We start from the raw sequence: 13,781 nt of genomic DNA, 5'->3' as shown, positions 1-13,781 counted from the left end.
ATCTTTGCCCCACAGAGCAGCTCCTGGTTTGAACCACCTGAGTTTCAGTTAGCAGCTGAATATTTAACCACTGCCCCACGTGGTCCTCTCAAAAGACCACATTTATAGTCGTGGAGTTGATTCCAACCCATGGCAGCTCTATGGAACAGGGTAGAACTACCAGAGGGAGCTTCTGAGACTGTGACTCTGTTTTGTTGTGTTTTAAATCAGATGTTCATTGTTAGAAAACAAAATGGACAAATCTCAGATTAGATTGACTACAGAAATAAAGAGAAATCACCAAAAATCTACAGATGAAACGAATACATATTTGGATATTATGAACATCCTTATTTAGAAAAACATAATTAGCAGAACAATCAAGGAGAGAAACTAACTGTAATTTTATCAATCTTGCTACATCAATGCCCTATATGCTATGGGATTCATTATTATTAATTAATTATAACAATGTATTGTTATACATTATTACATATGCATTATTCTAGCCAACCTGTGACTGACATTCTCAATGATTATTGGTATGTTTTCCCTGACAATTAATCCCCATTGTTTGTGTAAATAGCATCTGCCCAGGGGATTAGACCAGCTATCCGCATCAAGCTGGGTTCGAAATGAGGCGTGTGGATGAAAGAAAAGAAAGAGATATATACAAAGCATGGGATCGGGAGGACTTTAATCTGATGGACTGAAGTCTCCAGTATATTTGAAGCTTGGTTTTTATACTCTTCTTACACAAGGGAATTGGTTACAAAACAAATATCAAAGAACTTAAACATTCCTAAACTCTTATCTATGCAAATGTTACTTAACTAGTCATAGTTTCTTAACCTTAGACTAATAAAAGCACTAGGTTCAAAGACAATCACACGGATATGCAAGATTCAAGAGAGCCTCAAAGAGATCTTAAATAACTGAATTATCTCTCAATGCTTTTAGCAGCAAAGTCACAAATAACAGTCATTTTTCAATGCTTTTGTCTGCAGGGACACAGAGGCACAGGGGACTAAATAGTCACCGTTAGTAAAACACCTTGATGAGCCGGATGCCTCCTACAAGCATCCAGCTATGAAAGGATTGATTCTGTGCCAGTGAATAATTCAGGTACTATGATATGGAGTTAGCCTACATTGGCCCAATATCTTTCTTTTTTAAAAATAATTTTTTCAGGGGTTCATATAGCTCTTATCACAATCCATACATCTATCCATTGTGTCAAGCACATTTGTACATATGTTGCCATCATCATTTTCAAAACTTTTTGTTTCTGCTTGAGTCCTTGGTATCAGCTCCTCATTTTTTCCATCCTTCCTTCCCTCTCCCTCCCTCATGAACCTTTGATAATTTATAAAATATTGTTACTTTTTCTTGTCTTACACTGACTGATGTCTCCCTTCACCCACTTTGCTGTTGTCTGTCCCCCTGGGAGTGGGTTATGTATAGATCATTGTGATCAGTTCCCCTTTTCTCGCTGCACCTTACCCTTACCCTCCTAGTACCGATTATCTCATTATTGGTCTTGAGGGGTTTATCTGTCCTGGATTCCCTGTTTCTCCAGATCTTACCTGTACCAGTGTACATGCTCTGGTCTAGCTGGATTTTTAAGGTAGAATTGAGGTCATGATAGTGGTGGGGGAAAGAAGCATTAAAGAACTAGAGGAAAGTTGCATGTTTCATCAGTGGTATACTGCATCCTGACTGGCTCATCTCTTCCTTGTGACCCTTCTGTAAGGGGATGTCCAATTGTCCACAGGTGGGCTTTGGGTCTCCACTGCGCACACCCCCTCATTCACAATGATATGATTTTTTGTTCTGGGTCTTTGATGCCTGATACTTGATCCCCGTCAACACCTCATGATCACATAGGCTGGTGTGCTTCTTCCATGTGGACTTTGTTGCTTTGAGACTGTAACTCTTTTTTTTTTTTAATTTAATTTTTTTTTTTGAGACTGTAACTCTTTAAGGGAATATAAAACCTGATCTTTCTTCTCCAGAGTGGCTAAAGGTTTCAAACTGCTGACCTTGCAGTTAGAAGCCCAATGTGTAACCACTGTATTACTGGGACTCTTTTCAAAATTATGCCCGCCAAATAGTTCGGCTGAGTAAATGTTTGCTGTTCTTGGTAAGAAGGTAGACATGTTCACACGCACACAGACACACACACTGATGTAGAGGTCTCTCCTTTATGCTCTCACTGTATACTTGGCACTGGCAGCTATGCATATTATTTATATATATTTAAAATAATTCATTGTGGCTGGAGTGGAAGTTTATGGAGCAAATCGGTTTCCCGTGCCACAATTCATACACATTTGTTTCGTGGCATTGGTCGCAATCCCCTTGGTGTAACAGCCCTCTGCCCACTTCCTCCCTGGGCTCCTCATTTTCATTCACTGCCTCTTCCCGCCTTCTGCATTTCGTGTCGGGCCAGCTGCTCCCCTTGGTCCCAGGGCTGATTGCTCGTGGGGCACATTTCTCGTGGCAGTCATTGTTCATACAATGGGTGCTTTTTTTGTTTGGCTAAAAGGTGATCTCTGAGAGTGAGCTCAGTTCCAGGTGGTTGCTTGGCTCCACAATCAATTTTCACGGAAATTTGATTTCCAAATTTCAGGAAGTTAAAGGACCTATTACGAGAGGCTCATCCGCTGCATGAGCCATGATCTTTACTGTGTCGAAGAGCAGGCTGTCACTCTAAGGGGTCAAGAGTACCTGCCCCAAGCCATGGTAGTTCCTTTTCCATTTTTATTTTTTAAAACAAAATTTTATTGTAAATTAAGTGGGGTTTTCATTTCACATTGTCAGGCTCATAATGCGGCAGTTTAAACTACTAAGCAAACCCCCAAGAGGCCACCTTTCACCCACCTCTGGATTTCTCTTCTTCCAAGTTCACGCTCGTCCTTGCCTTGGCACCCTTGCCTGGCCCTCCCCACCGGGCAGTCTCCAAGCGGGCTTCCTTTGATATGAAAGTCTTTTTTTTTCTTTCCCCTTTATAGCAGTATCATGTGATATTTATCCTTTTGTGATTGGCTAATTTCATTCAGCCTAATGTTCTCCAGGTTCATTCATGTCATGAAGTGTTTTGTGATTTGATCATTGATGTTTAGTGATGCATAAATATTCCATCGTGTGTATGTGCCGGTGTTTCTTCTTCATCCATTTGCTTACTGATGGGCACTTAGGCTGTGTTCATCTTATTGCTCCGGTGAACATGGGCGTGCATCTGTCTGTTCATGTGATCACTCTCTCTCCTTTTTAGGAGATTTACCCAGCAGGGGCATTGTTGGATCATAGGAGGTTTTTCCCCTGAGCACCATATCACGTCAGTAGTTGTGCCCATTGGCCATCTCAGCAGCAGTGTGTGAGGACTCCGAGTCACGGGCATGTCTATCACCTCACATGCACGTGACAGTTGGACAGTGAATAAGGATGACCCGTGAAGAGCAGGTGCATTTGAACCGTGGTGCTGGGGGGGAAATATTGAAAGTCCCATGGAATGGCAGAAAAACAAGTCTTGGAAAAAGTAGAGCCAAAATGAGCCTTAACTGCGAGCCTGGTTAAACTTCATCCCCGTGTGCGTTCTTCCTATCACCAGGGGAGGAGATCAATCTCTGGAAAAGAATATTGTCTTTGGAAAAGTAGAAGGCCAGCAAAAAGAAGGGGCAGACAACAGAAAAGTGGGTGAAGGGAGAAATCGGACAGTGGAAGACATGACAAAATAATAATAATTTATAAATTATCAAAAAAAATTATCACGGGTTCATGAGGGAGGGGTAGCAGGGAGGGAAGGGGAAAAATCAGCTGATACCAAGGGCTCAAGTAGAAAGCAAATGTTTTGAGAATGATGATGGCAACAAATGTACCAATGTGCTTGACACAATGGATGTATTATGGATTGTGGTAAGAGTTGTACGAGCCCCCAATAAAATGATTTTAAAAAAAGAGAAAGGCCCTCAAGGAGATGGAATTTTTAGACCTTTTGAGGATACTTGCAGGATTGAATTTCTTTCTGAGAGCAAAGGAGCCTGGGAGCCAGGGCAGAGGAGACGAGCAAAAGGGGGTGCAGTCAGACAGTTGTTCCTCAGTGGACTCAAAGCGTAACAAGGATGAGGCGAGAGCAGGACTGGCAGCGTTTGGGTCTGCTGTGCTCAAGGTCGCTGGGAATTGGAATTGATCGTGGGCACCTAACAAAGACCACCACAGGGCCATCGTCTCCGATGTCAATGTCCCTTCAGTAAGCCTAGTTCTTTTATCAGTTTGAGTTTGGGTCCACATTTCCCCCCTCTCTGTCTAGGCCCTTCGATGATGATCCTGATCAGAGTCAGATCAATAGTGGTAGCCAGCAGTTGACCACCCTCTAGACATGACCTGGATTTGTTCTGGGTGCAAGTATCTCTTACTTGTTCCAGGACAGAAATTTCTTCCCTGGCTTTTTGAATGTCAATGGGGGGGTCTTTCCCGCCTCATTATTTCTATTTTTGTCTTTATACTATTATGATTTTATCCTTGCTACCTTAGTGAAATATTCTTATGGTTTTCTGTTGGGTCTCCGAGCTGGGAAGCACAGGAGGAGTGGATGCATGATGATAATAACTGATACAAGGGGATTTAGCGATACAGGTGTGAGGGTGGGTGATAGGGAGGGAAAAGGGATTTTGGGAGTAAGTAATGAAGGCAGGAGGGGGAGGGAGCTCTGGAAAGGACTGTAATTGCATAGCTCATTGTAAAACTGATTTAACCATGGGGTGGGGGAGTGCTCTACAACTGATATGGGAATGGTTGTATCATTCTCCTTGATATGATTGAATGATTGAACTATTGAATTATGATATGTAAATTTTGTGGCAATACGACTGTTGGGGAGAAAACAATAGTGGAAGCCAGGCACCATCTAGTTCTTCTGGTCTCGTGTAGACCATCTTTTGGACCAGTTGTTTCTTTGAGTCTTTGATTTTCTGCATCATAGATGGCCATTCACAAGTTTTGAGTCCTTGGTCTCTACTCACCAAAATAGGATGCAGAACATCGTCTTTATGAACTATATTATGCTCACTGACCTGGTTATTCCCTGAGACTATGGTCCCAAGACCACAACCTCCGGGACTCTTACAGTAGTTACCATGTTGTTTTATAATTGTTTGTTCATACGCCCATCTTCCCACTAAAGCCAAGGCTTTGTGAGGGTAGAGTCCCTTTGCTTTCCTTTTCTCTTTACGAGCATGACATTCATGGAAGAAGTTGAGCAGCACCGCAGGGGACACAAGAGGAGTCATATTCTGATTACCACAGTGGGGAGGAAGCAACACCAGGATAACCTGCTGGGATTTCGCCTGGTCTTTTCAGCCACAGCACCCAACTGAAGTATAGGCCATCACTCAAGACCCTTTCTACTCTTTCCCTTTCCCCATGATCTCTTGCCACTTGTTTTGCTTGGCAGTTCCTCTCATCTTTGGACTCTGTACCTTAATTTTGGTCCTGCAAGTATCCTCAGGAGGCCTAGAACAACTGCCCAACTCCCTCCAAACACTGTGGACCCTCAGTCTTCAATCAAGAAGTCTGCATTACCTTTCTTCTGACAACAGGATTTCTCTTCTCCCATCTTCTCTTTGTCCACTTTCTTTCCACTTCTGTTTCCCCTTCCTTTTTGCCTAAGATTTGAGCCTGCCTTTGGCACCGATGAACATTCCCTCCCTTTTCTAATGACACTCAGGCGGAAGAAGTTACTGACAACTGTCTAGGCATCATGATGGCACCAACGACAAGATACAGTGTGGGCAACCAGGTGGGTCCTAGGGGCCGATTGTGTACTTGAAGGGTAAGTTAAAGAGACAACTGACAATGCGTGCAAGGGCGCACCTCTTCTGATGGCAGGATTGAGAAAGAGAGAGAGAGAGAGAGAGAGGGAGAGAGAGAATGTATTCTCTGATGCACTAATATAGTCCTGGGCTAATAGGCTCAGTCATGCATATACATAACAGGAAGGGGAGGTGCTAGGGTCCTACATAAAGAGAATGGAGTCCTGGAGACCCAGTGGTTAAGCACTCAGTTCCTAAGTGAAAGACAGGCAGTTATAACTCACCAGTCCTTCCATGAGAAGAAGTTGTGGCAGTCTTGTTTCCATACAGATTTTTAGCCTTGGAAACCCGATGGGGCAGTTCCTTTTTGTCCCGTCTGGTCACTCTGAGCCCTCTTTCCAGCATGGTTACTAATCCAGGAGGCGTGAGGAGAACTGCTATGTTCCCAGGGCCCCCACGTTCCCCTGGAGTACTCAGAAAATACTCCTTCACCCCTCAACTCCCTTTTCCTTGCCCACTCCCCATGTGCCATTGGGAGAAATGGTAAGGAAGCCTATTTAATAGAATTAGACATTTAAAGCTAGAGAAGAACTTAAAAGTGCTCTAGATAAACTTTCTTATTATTTTTATTGTATAAATAATGTACAATGCCTTGTCTAAGGTGGCCCTCGGATATGTCACATGCAAGGGGTTTGCGTTCAGTTGCCAACTGTGTTAGACAGAGTTCTCTAGAGAAACAAAACCAGGACACTTATTTATAGATAGATAGAGAGGTAGATAGAGAGATAGATAGATATAGCACAAAGAAATATAACACCTAATTAGTCCATACAACAGTGCAGAGGGAGCAGTGAAACTCACTTCCGTGGAACAGTTAATATACTGGAAGTCCTTCAATTCACGAGAGCCACTGGGTCCCAGGTCAAGGAAGCAGACAGCTGAATGTTCCATAAGGCAATGCAGGCAGTCTACCCACAGGCAGGAAAGAGCAGGGAGGGTCACCAATAGTCAGCAAGATGACAGCATCTAACAGTCCCAAGCTCAAGCAATGTACACACCAGCAGTGTGGCAAAGCAGCAGGTCTCGAAGGAACCTCAAGCTCTCGCAACACGATCCACGGGTTGGCAGTCCCACAGGTAGTGTAGCTCACAAGTTGAGGCACAGAACTAGCAGCCACACGCTGGCCCAATCACCAGAGCAAGAGAGGCAGGGCTTGTCGAGCCATTTATCTCTTTGCCCTCCAATCAAGCTGCGACCTTATTAATCCCACATGTTCTCTTGTCCAGGTTGGCACAATAAACCTATCTATCACACCAACCCAAAGGTGGCTGAAAACCCATCCGTGGTGCTGTGCTAGAAAAGCCTGATGACTGGCTCTGTACTGGTCACAAGCAATGGAGCAGCCTTCCACTGCAACTCACGGAGTCACCGTAAATGGAGGTCAACTCAACGGCAATGTGTGGTTACCATGTGCCAGGTACTTTACATATTTTACTCATTCTATTTATTTATACCCTTCTGGCTCCAGTCATTGTACAGATGAGGAAACCGAAAGCCCGAGAGGAACCATGACCGCCACAGGATCACAGAGGTTAGTGTCTAAACTAAGCCTACAGAGAACCCGGGTAAGTCTATCAATTCCCAGGCGCCTGAAGAGCTTGAGAAAAGTAGTTACCGGGAAGGATCCAGAAGAGGAGGACAGGGACAAGACAAGGTAAGGAAGGGCCCAACATATACATTCTCCTGCAGCCCCCTCTACCAGGCCTTCTGCAGGCCCTCCCCTCACCCATCACCATTCCCGTGAACACTCATCCTTGTCCAGAGCCAGGGCCAGCACCTTTCTGGCCACTGTGCTTTGCCTAGCTCTGACAGGCGGGCTCATCTTTGGCTGCCCCATGCCACAAGCTGAGGTCTCTGGTGTCAACCGCAGTTGAGGCCCAAGGCCTGAGGTCACTCTTGAAGATGGCATCTCCTTTACCTTGACACCTTATTTTGCTCTACTGCACCTGTTGAGACTTGGTCAACCCTTATCAGACTCAACCCTTCCCTGTCGCACCAGCTTTGACCAGACTAACGTCCACTCCCTTAAGTCCTGTGGGTGGTGGCAGTCAGAAGGTGCAACTAAACAGAGTGGGTTCTAGTCTTTATCCAGACATTGAATAGCCCAGGGAGGAAGTAAGACGAGTGATCCTGCCTAGCACCTGCACCTGACCAGTCCCAGTCTTGTTCCAAATGGAAGATGGACACTGGAGGTGACTTCCTATGCAGATTTCTTACAGTGCCTCTTCACTTACCCAACACACGTGTGTGCACACACACACGCACACACACACACACACACGCACACACCCTTCTTCCTGACCCGAGTTCTATCCCTGAGAACCGGCGCCCCTCCCTGCTCCCAACTGCCCTTCCTCCTCCCCGCTCTCTGAGCTTGTCCTCCAAAGAAGACACACAACAACAAGCAATGCCTCTTCAGGGGAGTCTCCCGGAGTCTGGGGTACAGAGGTGGCTTGAGGCTGAGAAGACGGTGGAAAGGCTCCAGGGCACAGAAGCCAGAGCTGTCCCGAAGTCCTGAGAACTTCTCCCTCAAGGGGTATTTGGCTGAGAACTCTGGAGTCTGGGGCTCGCAGAGCTCCTCAGAGTCCCCACCCACCTGGTGGCTCCTTTACACTCACGAAGACCTCCTCTTCCTGGTTGAGGCTTTGTCACGGCTCACCAAGGAGAAGCAGTAGAGGGGCAAGGCAATGCGGTCCTGGATCAGGGTCTGGTAGTTCCTCACGAGGTCCTTGCTCAGGGGAGCACTGGGCAGCAAGGCCAGGCCGAGCTTCTTCTCTTGGTAATGTGGCAGAGGGTTGGGGCAAGGCCAGCTCCTAGCAAGGTCATTGGGAAGGGGGTTGGGCAGAAGAGGGAGGCCATGGGGCTCGAACCTTCCGCCAGCTGATATGTGCTGATACCTGTTGGGAGCAAGAGGTTTGGACGGAACAGAGGTCAGGGAGAGGGCCAGGCTCCTCTCTGTTGGGAAAGGGCAGGCGAGGAAAAGGCTGACTCTGTTGCCTTGCAAAGTGGTGAACAATCAGGCTGGGAGAACACCGCCCCGACCCCGGCAGTCTCTCTCTAACTGGATGTGTCTTGTGACAAATGAGTCTATCAAGTGATGGGCCTCTACCCCATGAGTGTGTGTTTGGGCTTTAGGATGCTGACATGATGCTAAGAGGCAAACCTTCCATTCTTTTGGCACGTGCTACTCTTCCCCCAACTTACCCAGATTCTAACCAGCCTGTAAATCCCAAGCTCCCTTTTAAAGCAGCACCAGCGGGAACAACATTGCGCTCAGGGCAAACATTCCTCTTTGTCAACTAACGAACTCAGAGACGCTAGCCAAGAGCCCCTCCAGTCCTGACTGACGGGACTTAGTCTGCCCTTTCTCGGACGGGGTCCTCTGATCCATAAAGCAAAGCAAGCAGAACCAACTCACGCTGCCCTCATGCGTGCCTTTGTTCCAAGGCACCTCTGGGTGAGTTCAAATCGGCGAGCTTTAGGGTTAGCCGCTGCTACTTAACTGCTCACGCCCCTCGGGCCTATCAGTTGAACAGTAGCAAACAGATGGTTATGTGCTACAAACTACCTCTGGTCCGGCATGCTTAGCACCTGGTTCAGCAGACAGCCCCATTCACTGCCACTGCTTACAGAGGTTCCATGAGCAGCACAGCGAAGAAGCATTTGGAAAAGAATGCTCCGAGCGTTCCCCGGGTCAATCACATTTCAAATCAAACCCACTGCCAGCGGAGCGGCCTGACAGAACAGCGGCGGACCGCCCCTATGGGTTCCTGAGGCTGTTATCTCAGGAGGAGTAGCTTGGTGAGTTCACACTGAAGACCTTTGGGTGAGCAGCCGAGCACTTAACCACGGCGCCACCAGGGCTTCTGCCTGTCCAGTGCAGGACTCGCTGACACGGCAGCATTTGATCACGCGGAGCGTCAAGACGATGCTATGCACTGCCAGCGCGGAGGGCCGCGGGGTCTCTTTCCCCGATGAGCTTGCAAACATCCTGACGCTCCCCCAGGTCTGATCCTCCTACAGCGCACGTCCTCAGGGAGCCTGGCGTTCAGAATGTGTGCACCAGCCGATCCAGAGCTGCATAAACCATTCTCGTAGCCCTTTGCCCAACCAAACTCACTGCCCTCGAGTCCCTTCTGACTCCCCCGCCACCCTGCACCAGACGGTTCCCCTGAGTTTCCGAGATGGACACTCTCAGAGTGTCCTGAGCTCCGGAGTAGAAAGCCTGAGCTCACATTCCAGGCCTGCCACTTCCTGGCGGCATGGACCTGATTGAGCTCTCTGGGCTTCAGATTCCCCAGAGGGGTGGTCGACAGTAAAGCCTTATGGGAGCAGATCGCCAGGTCTCGCTTCTCTGAGCTTCAGGGTGGGTTTGAACCACCGGCCCTTTGGTTGGCAGCCCAGCACTTAACCACTGTGCCAAGTTCTTTACAGGCTGTGGAGGGTTAAATCACACTGCGAACATGCTGAGAACAGCATCCGGCGCATAGTAAGTTATCATAACATTAGGCTGAATTTTCTGAGGCGCAAGCTAAGTCTTAGTCATCTTCCTACACCCAGTCTCTAGCACCTGTTAGCAATCAATCGCCTTAATTGAAAAGACATGAGAGAAGCAAAATTCTTCTCAAAACCACCAACCCTTACCACCTGTAATGCTTGGTTAGTTTGTTTTTTTTAAGATGATAAAAGTCTCCACCACCCCTCTCCTTCCAACCTTCAGCTTTTCAGCCTCTGCCCTGGGGATTGGAGTTCGAGGAGGCAGGCTGGTCTCGGCTTGTTTCCTGCTTGGAGGGAACTGTGGGTTTCCATGTGGGGCGGGGAGGGGTCCTTACACCTTTCACCTGCCCGTCTCTGCCCCCACGGAGCAGACCTGCCTGGGGTGCGCCTGCCGCTCTGAAGGGTTTCTACCCATCCCAGCTTAATGCCAGTTTCCCCAGGAAGTCTTCCCAAGGGGATCACATCCGTCCCCTCTGCCTCATCCGAACGTCTGAAATAGGTCTCCTGGTTGGTTCGACACGTTTATCCAGGGAGCTAGGAACTGATCACCTCCATCGGATCCACAAGGGGAGCCAGGATGGACAAACAACAACTTGTTAGATCACCGGCCCTTCGGCCCTCAGCGCTGCCCATTCATGAGTGACTCTGAATCCGCTCAGGACCTCGGCACGTGGAGCCTTGCACGCAGGGATCTGCTACGCTGTTCCTTCGCCAGCTCCTGGAGGGCAGGGACTGCTTCCTCACGCTCTGCATTGCCCGTGTCTAGCCACTGGAAACCCCACTTCCTTAGTTCATCCATTAGGCATCTCTACGTGTCCTCAGGAAATAATTAAAAAGAGAGTAAGGATTTGGGGTAACCCGGGGTGGGAAGGTTCGAGTACTGGGCTCGCCATCAGAGAGAGGAGTCAGCAGGAGGGAGGGGTCACCTGGACACAAGCTCCCTGAGGAAGGTGTTGGTCTTACTTCTTGAAGTTCTTTGGGGGCAGGATGTTGCCGTGGACGTCCAGCGGAGGTGCCCTGGCCTCGCTCCGCAGCTTGAGTTTCTCCGCCTCTCTCAGCCCCTTCACCGTGCTGCGGATCACCTGGGTCCTCCTGTTGGGGTCCTCGAAGATGGGGGTGCAGCCAAGGAAGGTCAGGAAGTTGTTCTTGCCCAACCTGGAGGGCGGGGGGATGAGGGGCCCGGCTGGGTGCGGGCAGGGGGCTCTGGAGTTGGCCAGCCAGCGCCAGACATTGCTGTCGTAGGGCATGTCCGGCCGGATGGGCACAGTGGCGGGCAGGCGCCCCACGTCAAGCCACATGTGGAAGCCCCAGGAGTGCTGGGTGGCTTCCTCCGCGGGGTAGATCTGGCGGCGACGGACCTTCGATTTGATGTTGGTGCAGGGCGGTTGCTTCAGGGCCAGCTGGTGGTAGGCTTGCCGAGTGAAGCCAGGCAACTCCCAGGGCTCACCCGGGTGCAGGAATTCACGCTGAGCCCACGTTTGGGAGACTGGGGGGGAGTCATTGGTGTTGATCATCTGGGAAGAGACCAGAGGAAGGGGTGGGGGGTGGGACTCAGTCTCCGGGCCCAGGCACAAGCCAGAGAGAGACTTGGCCAGCCTGGTTCACAGCCTGCACTGATGTCTTGGAGGGGAACCGTTTTCTCACCTCTGTGCCATCCATCCGACGTGATGTCTGCTCAGTTCTTCCCACTTAGGGTGCTTCTTCCCTGATTTCCCACCCCCTTTCCCCAACTGTAAGGAGCCCTAGTTGTGCTATGGGTTAAGCGTTGTCCTGCAAAGTGCAGGATGGGTGCTTCACACCCACTGGCTGCTCCCCAGAAAGCGAGGCTGCCCGCTCCCTTGGTGAATGGCAGTCTGGGAGACGAGATGAGATTACTGGGCATGGGCACGGACTGGAGGGCAGTGGGTTTGCCTCAGGGTTTTCCTCGACTGAAATCAGGCGGGATAGTACAGCGGGTTGAGCATGGGGCTAACCTCAAGGTCAGCGGTACAGACCGTGGGAGAAAGATGCAGGGTCTGCTCCTGGAAAGATTTCCAGTCTGGGAAATCCCAGAGGGCTGTTCTACTCGGCCCTGCAGGGAAGCTGGGAGGCAGAGTCAGGACGATCCATGGCTCTGGCTTTGGAGGTTCCTCAACGTAAGGAATCCCTCCCTGGGTGGTGCAAACAGTGGAATGGTCAACTGCCACCTGAAAGGTCAGCAGTTCAAACCCACCCCGAGGGCTCTCAGGAGCTTGGTTTTCCTGAGTTCTACCTTTCCTCTCTTCCCTGTCCCCCATCCTGTGTTCTGGAGCCCCACTTCTTTCTCAGGACCTAGTGCTCCTAGGCAGAACCCCCAGATCCAGAGAGAATGAGAGCGGGACACACCCAAGCTAGATATGGGAGCCCATCTGCACGGGTGCCTGGCCCTGGTGACGCTCCAGGAAAGTCCTCCACAGAGCTCCAGAACCAGGGCCCACCTCGGTGCTTTCCTGTCCCAGACACCCCTGCCTCCTTGTGAATTCGCCCTCACGCATGCTTTCCCGTACATCCGCCTCATTCCAATACAAGCACCTCTTTAAAAGCGCCCCAAATGTCATTCCTTTTCCTTAGCTTTCCCCGCACCCCCCCACCCCCCAGTTAAATGAACAGTGAGTATGGATTGACGCTGTGCTCAACACCCTGTCTCATTCATTTCACAACTCGGCGTCCAAGCCTTGTTATTGTCGCCGTTTAAAAATGCAAACGGCAAGACCCAGAGAGCAACTCCCTCCGTGTGCCGAGTGAGATGGAGCTGGGAGGTGAGCCCCACAGGTGTTTGTACTCCCGCAGCTCTGCCAGGAGGCGGGGGCTTGGCACACTGCTTGGCGGTGCCCGGTGCCAGAGCTCAGGAATGTCTTTTTAAAATGCCTCTCCCTCCCTTTTACCCCTAGGGCTCTGCTGAGTCCCAAACAGCCACCTGTTTCTTGTGCCCAGCTCCCTAAATTATTTCTACAGGACTGCCCTGGTAGGTCTGGGGGAGCTCCAGTAACAACCCGGCCGCTGCTTCCCTCTTCTGGGCTTCCTATTCCACAGCCTCACTGGACTAGGTGGGCAGGACTGTGGTGTATGGGCTAGCTCTGCTGCCCAGGAACTCCTCCAGCCTACCACAGGGGGGCAGCCCCTAGCCCATCAGGGTGCCCAGCTGCAAGCTGCTAGGTTGGCCCCACCCCCTACCTGCAGGAAAGGTTCTCTGACCCAGGATGGGCCGCAGTGCCCTCTGGGATATCTTTGTGGGTTAGTGGCCATTCTTCCGAACCTCAAGAGGCAGGAGGGGCTGCTGCGTGGGGAAGCCTTTCTGGCTCCATTGTTTGCTGCTGGAGTTGCTATGGTGATGTCTCCTGAGTGGTGACTCAGAGAGGAGGCCCTTACCTCTCCCTGGGAGGGCCCTCCAGTCCCTTGGCACACACACCCTAC

General features: G+C 49.7%; 1 protein-coding gene across 1 annotated transcript; it reads right to left on the bottom strand.

The window, feature by feature from the left end:
• Nucleotides 1-11,308: 11,308 nt before the first annotated feature.
• TEX52 (testis expressed 52) lies at nt 11,309-13,613 on the bottom strand. Its single transcript, XM_075553145.1, has 2 exons — nt 13,542-13,613; nt 11,309-11,863 (listed from the first exon to the last, which is right to left on the bottom strand). The coding sequence occupies exons 1-2, from the start codon at nt 13,611-13,613 to the stop codon at nt 11,309-11,311; spliced, it is 627 nt and encodes a 208-aa protein (XP_075409260.1).
• Nucleotides 13,614-13,781: the final 168 nt, after the last annotated feature.

This window comes from Tenrec ecaudatus, chromosome 6, assembly GCF_050624435.1.
Source record: "Tenrec ecaudatus isolate mTenEca1 chromosome 6, mTenEca1.hap1, whole genome shotgun sequence".
Classification (NCBI taxonomy): Eukaryota; Metazoa; Chordata; class Mammalia; order Afrosoricida; family Tenrecidae; genus Tenrec; species Tenrec ecaudatus.
The sequence above is the reverse complement of the archived record's forward strand: the minus strand, read 5'-3'. Positions and strand labels throughout refer to the sequence as shown.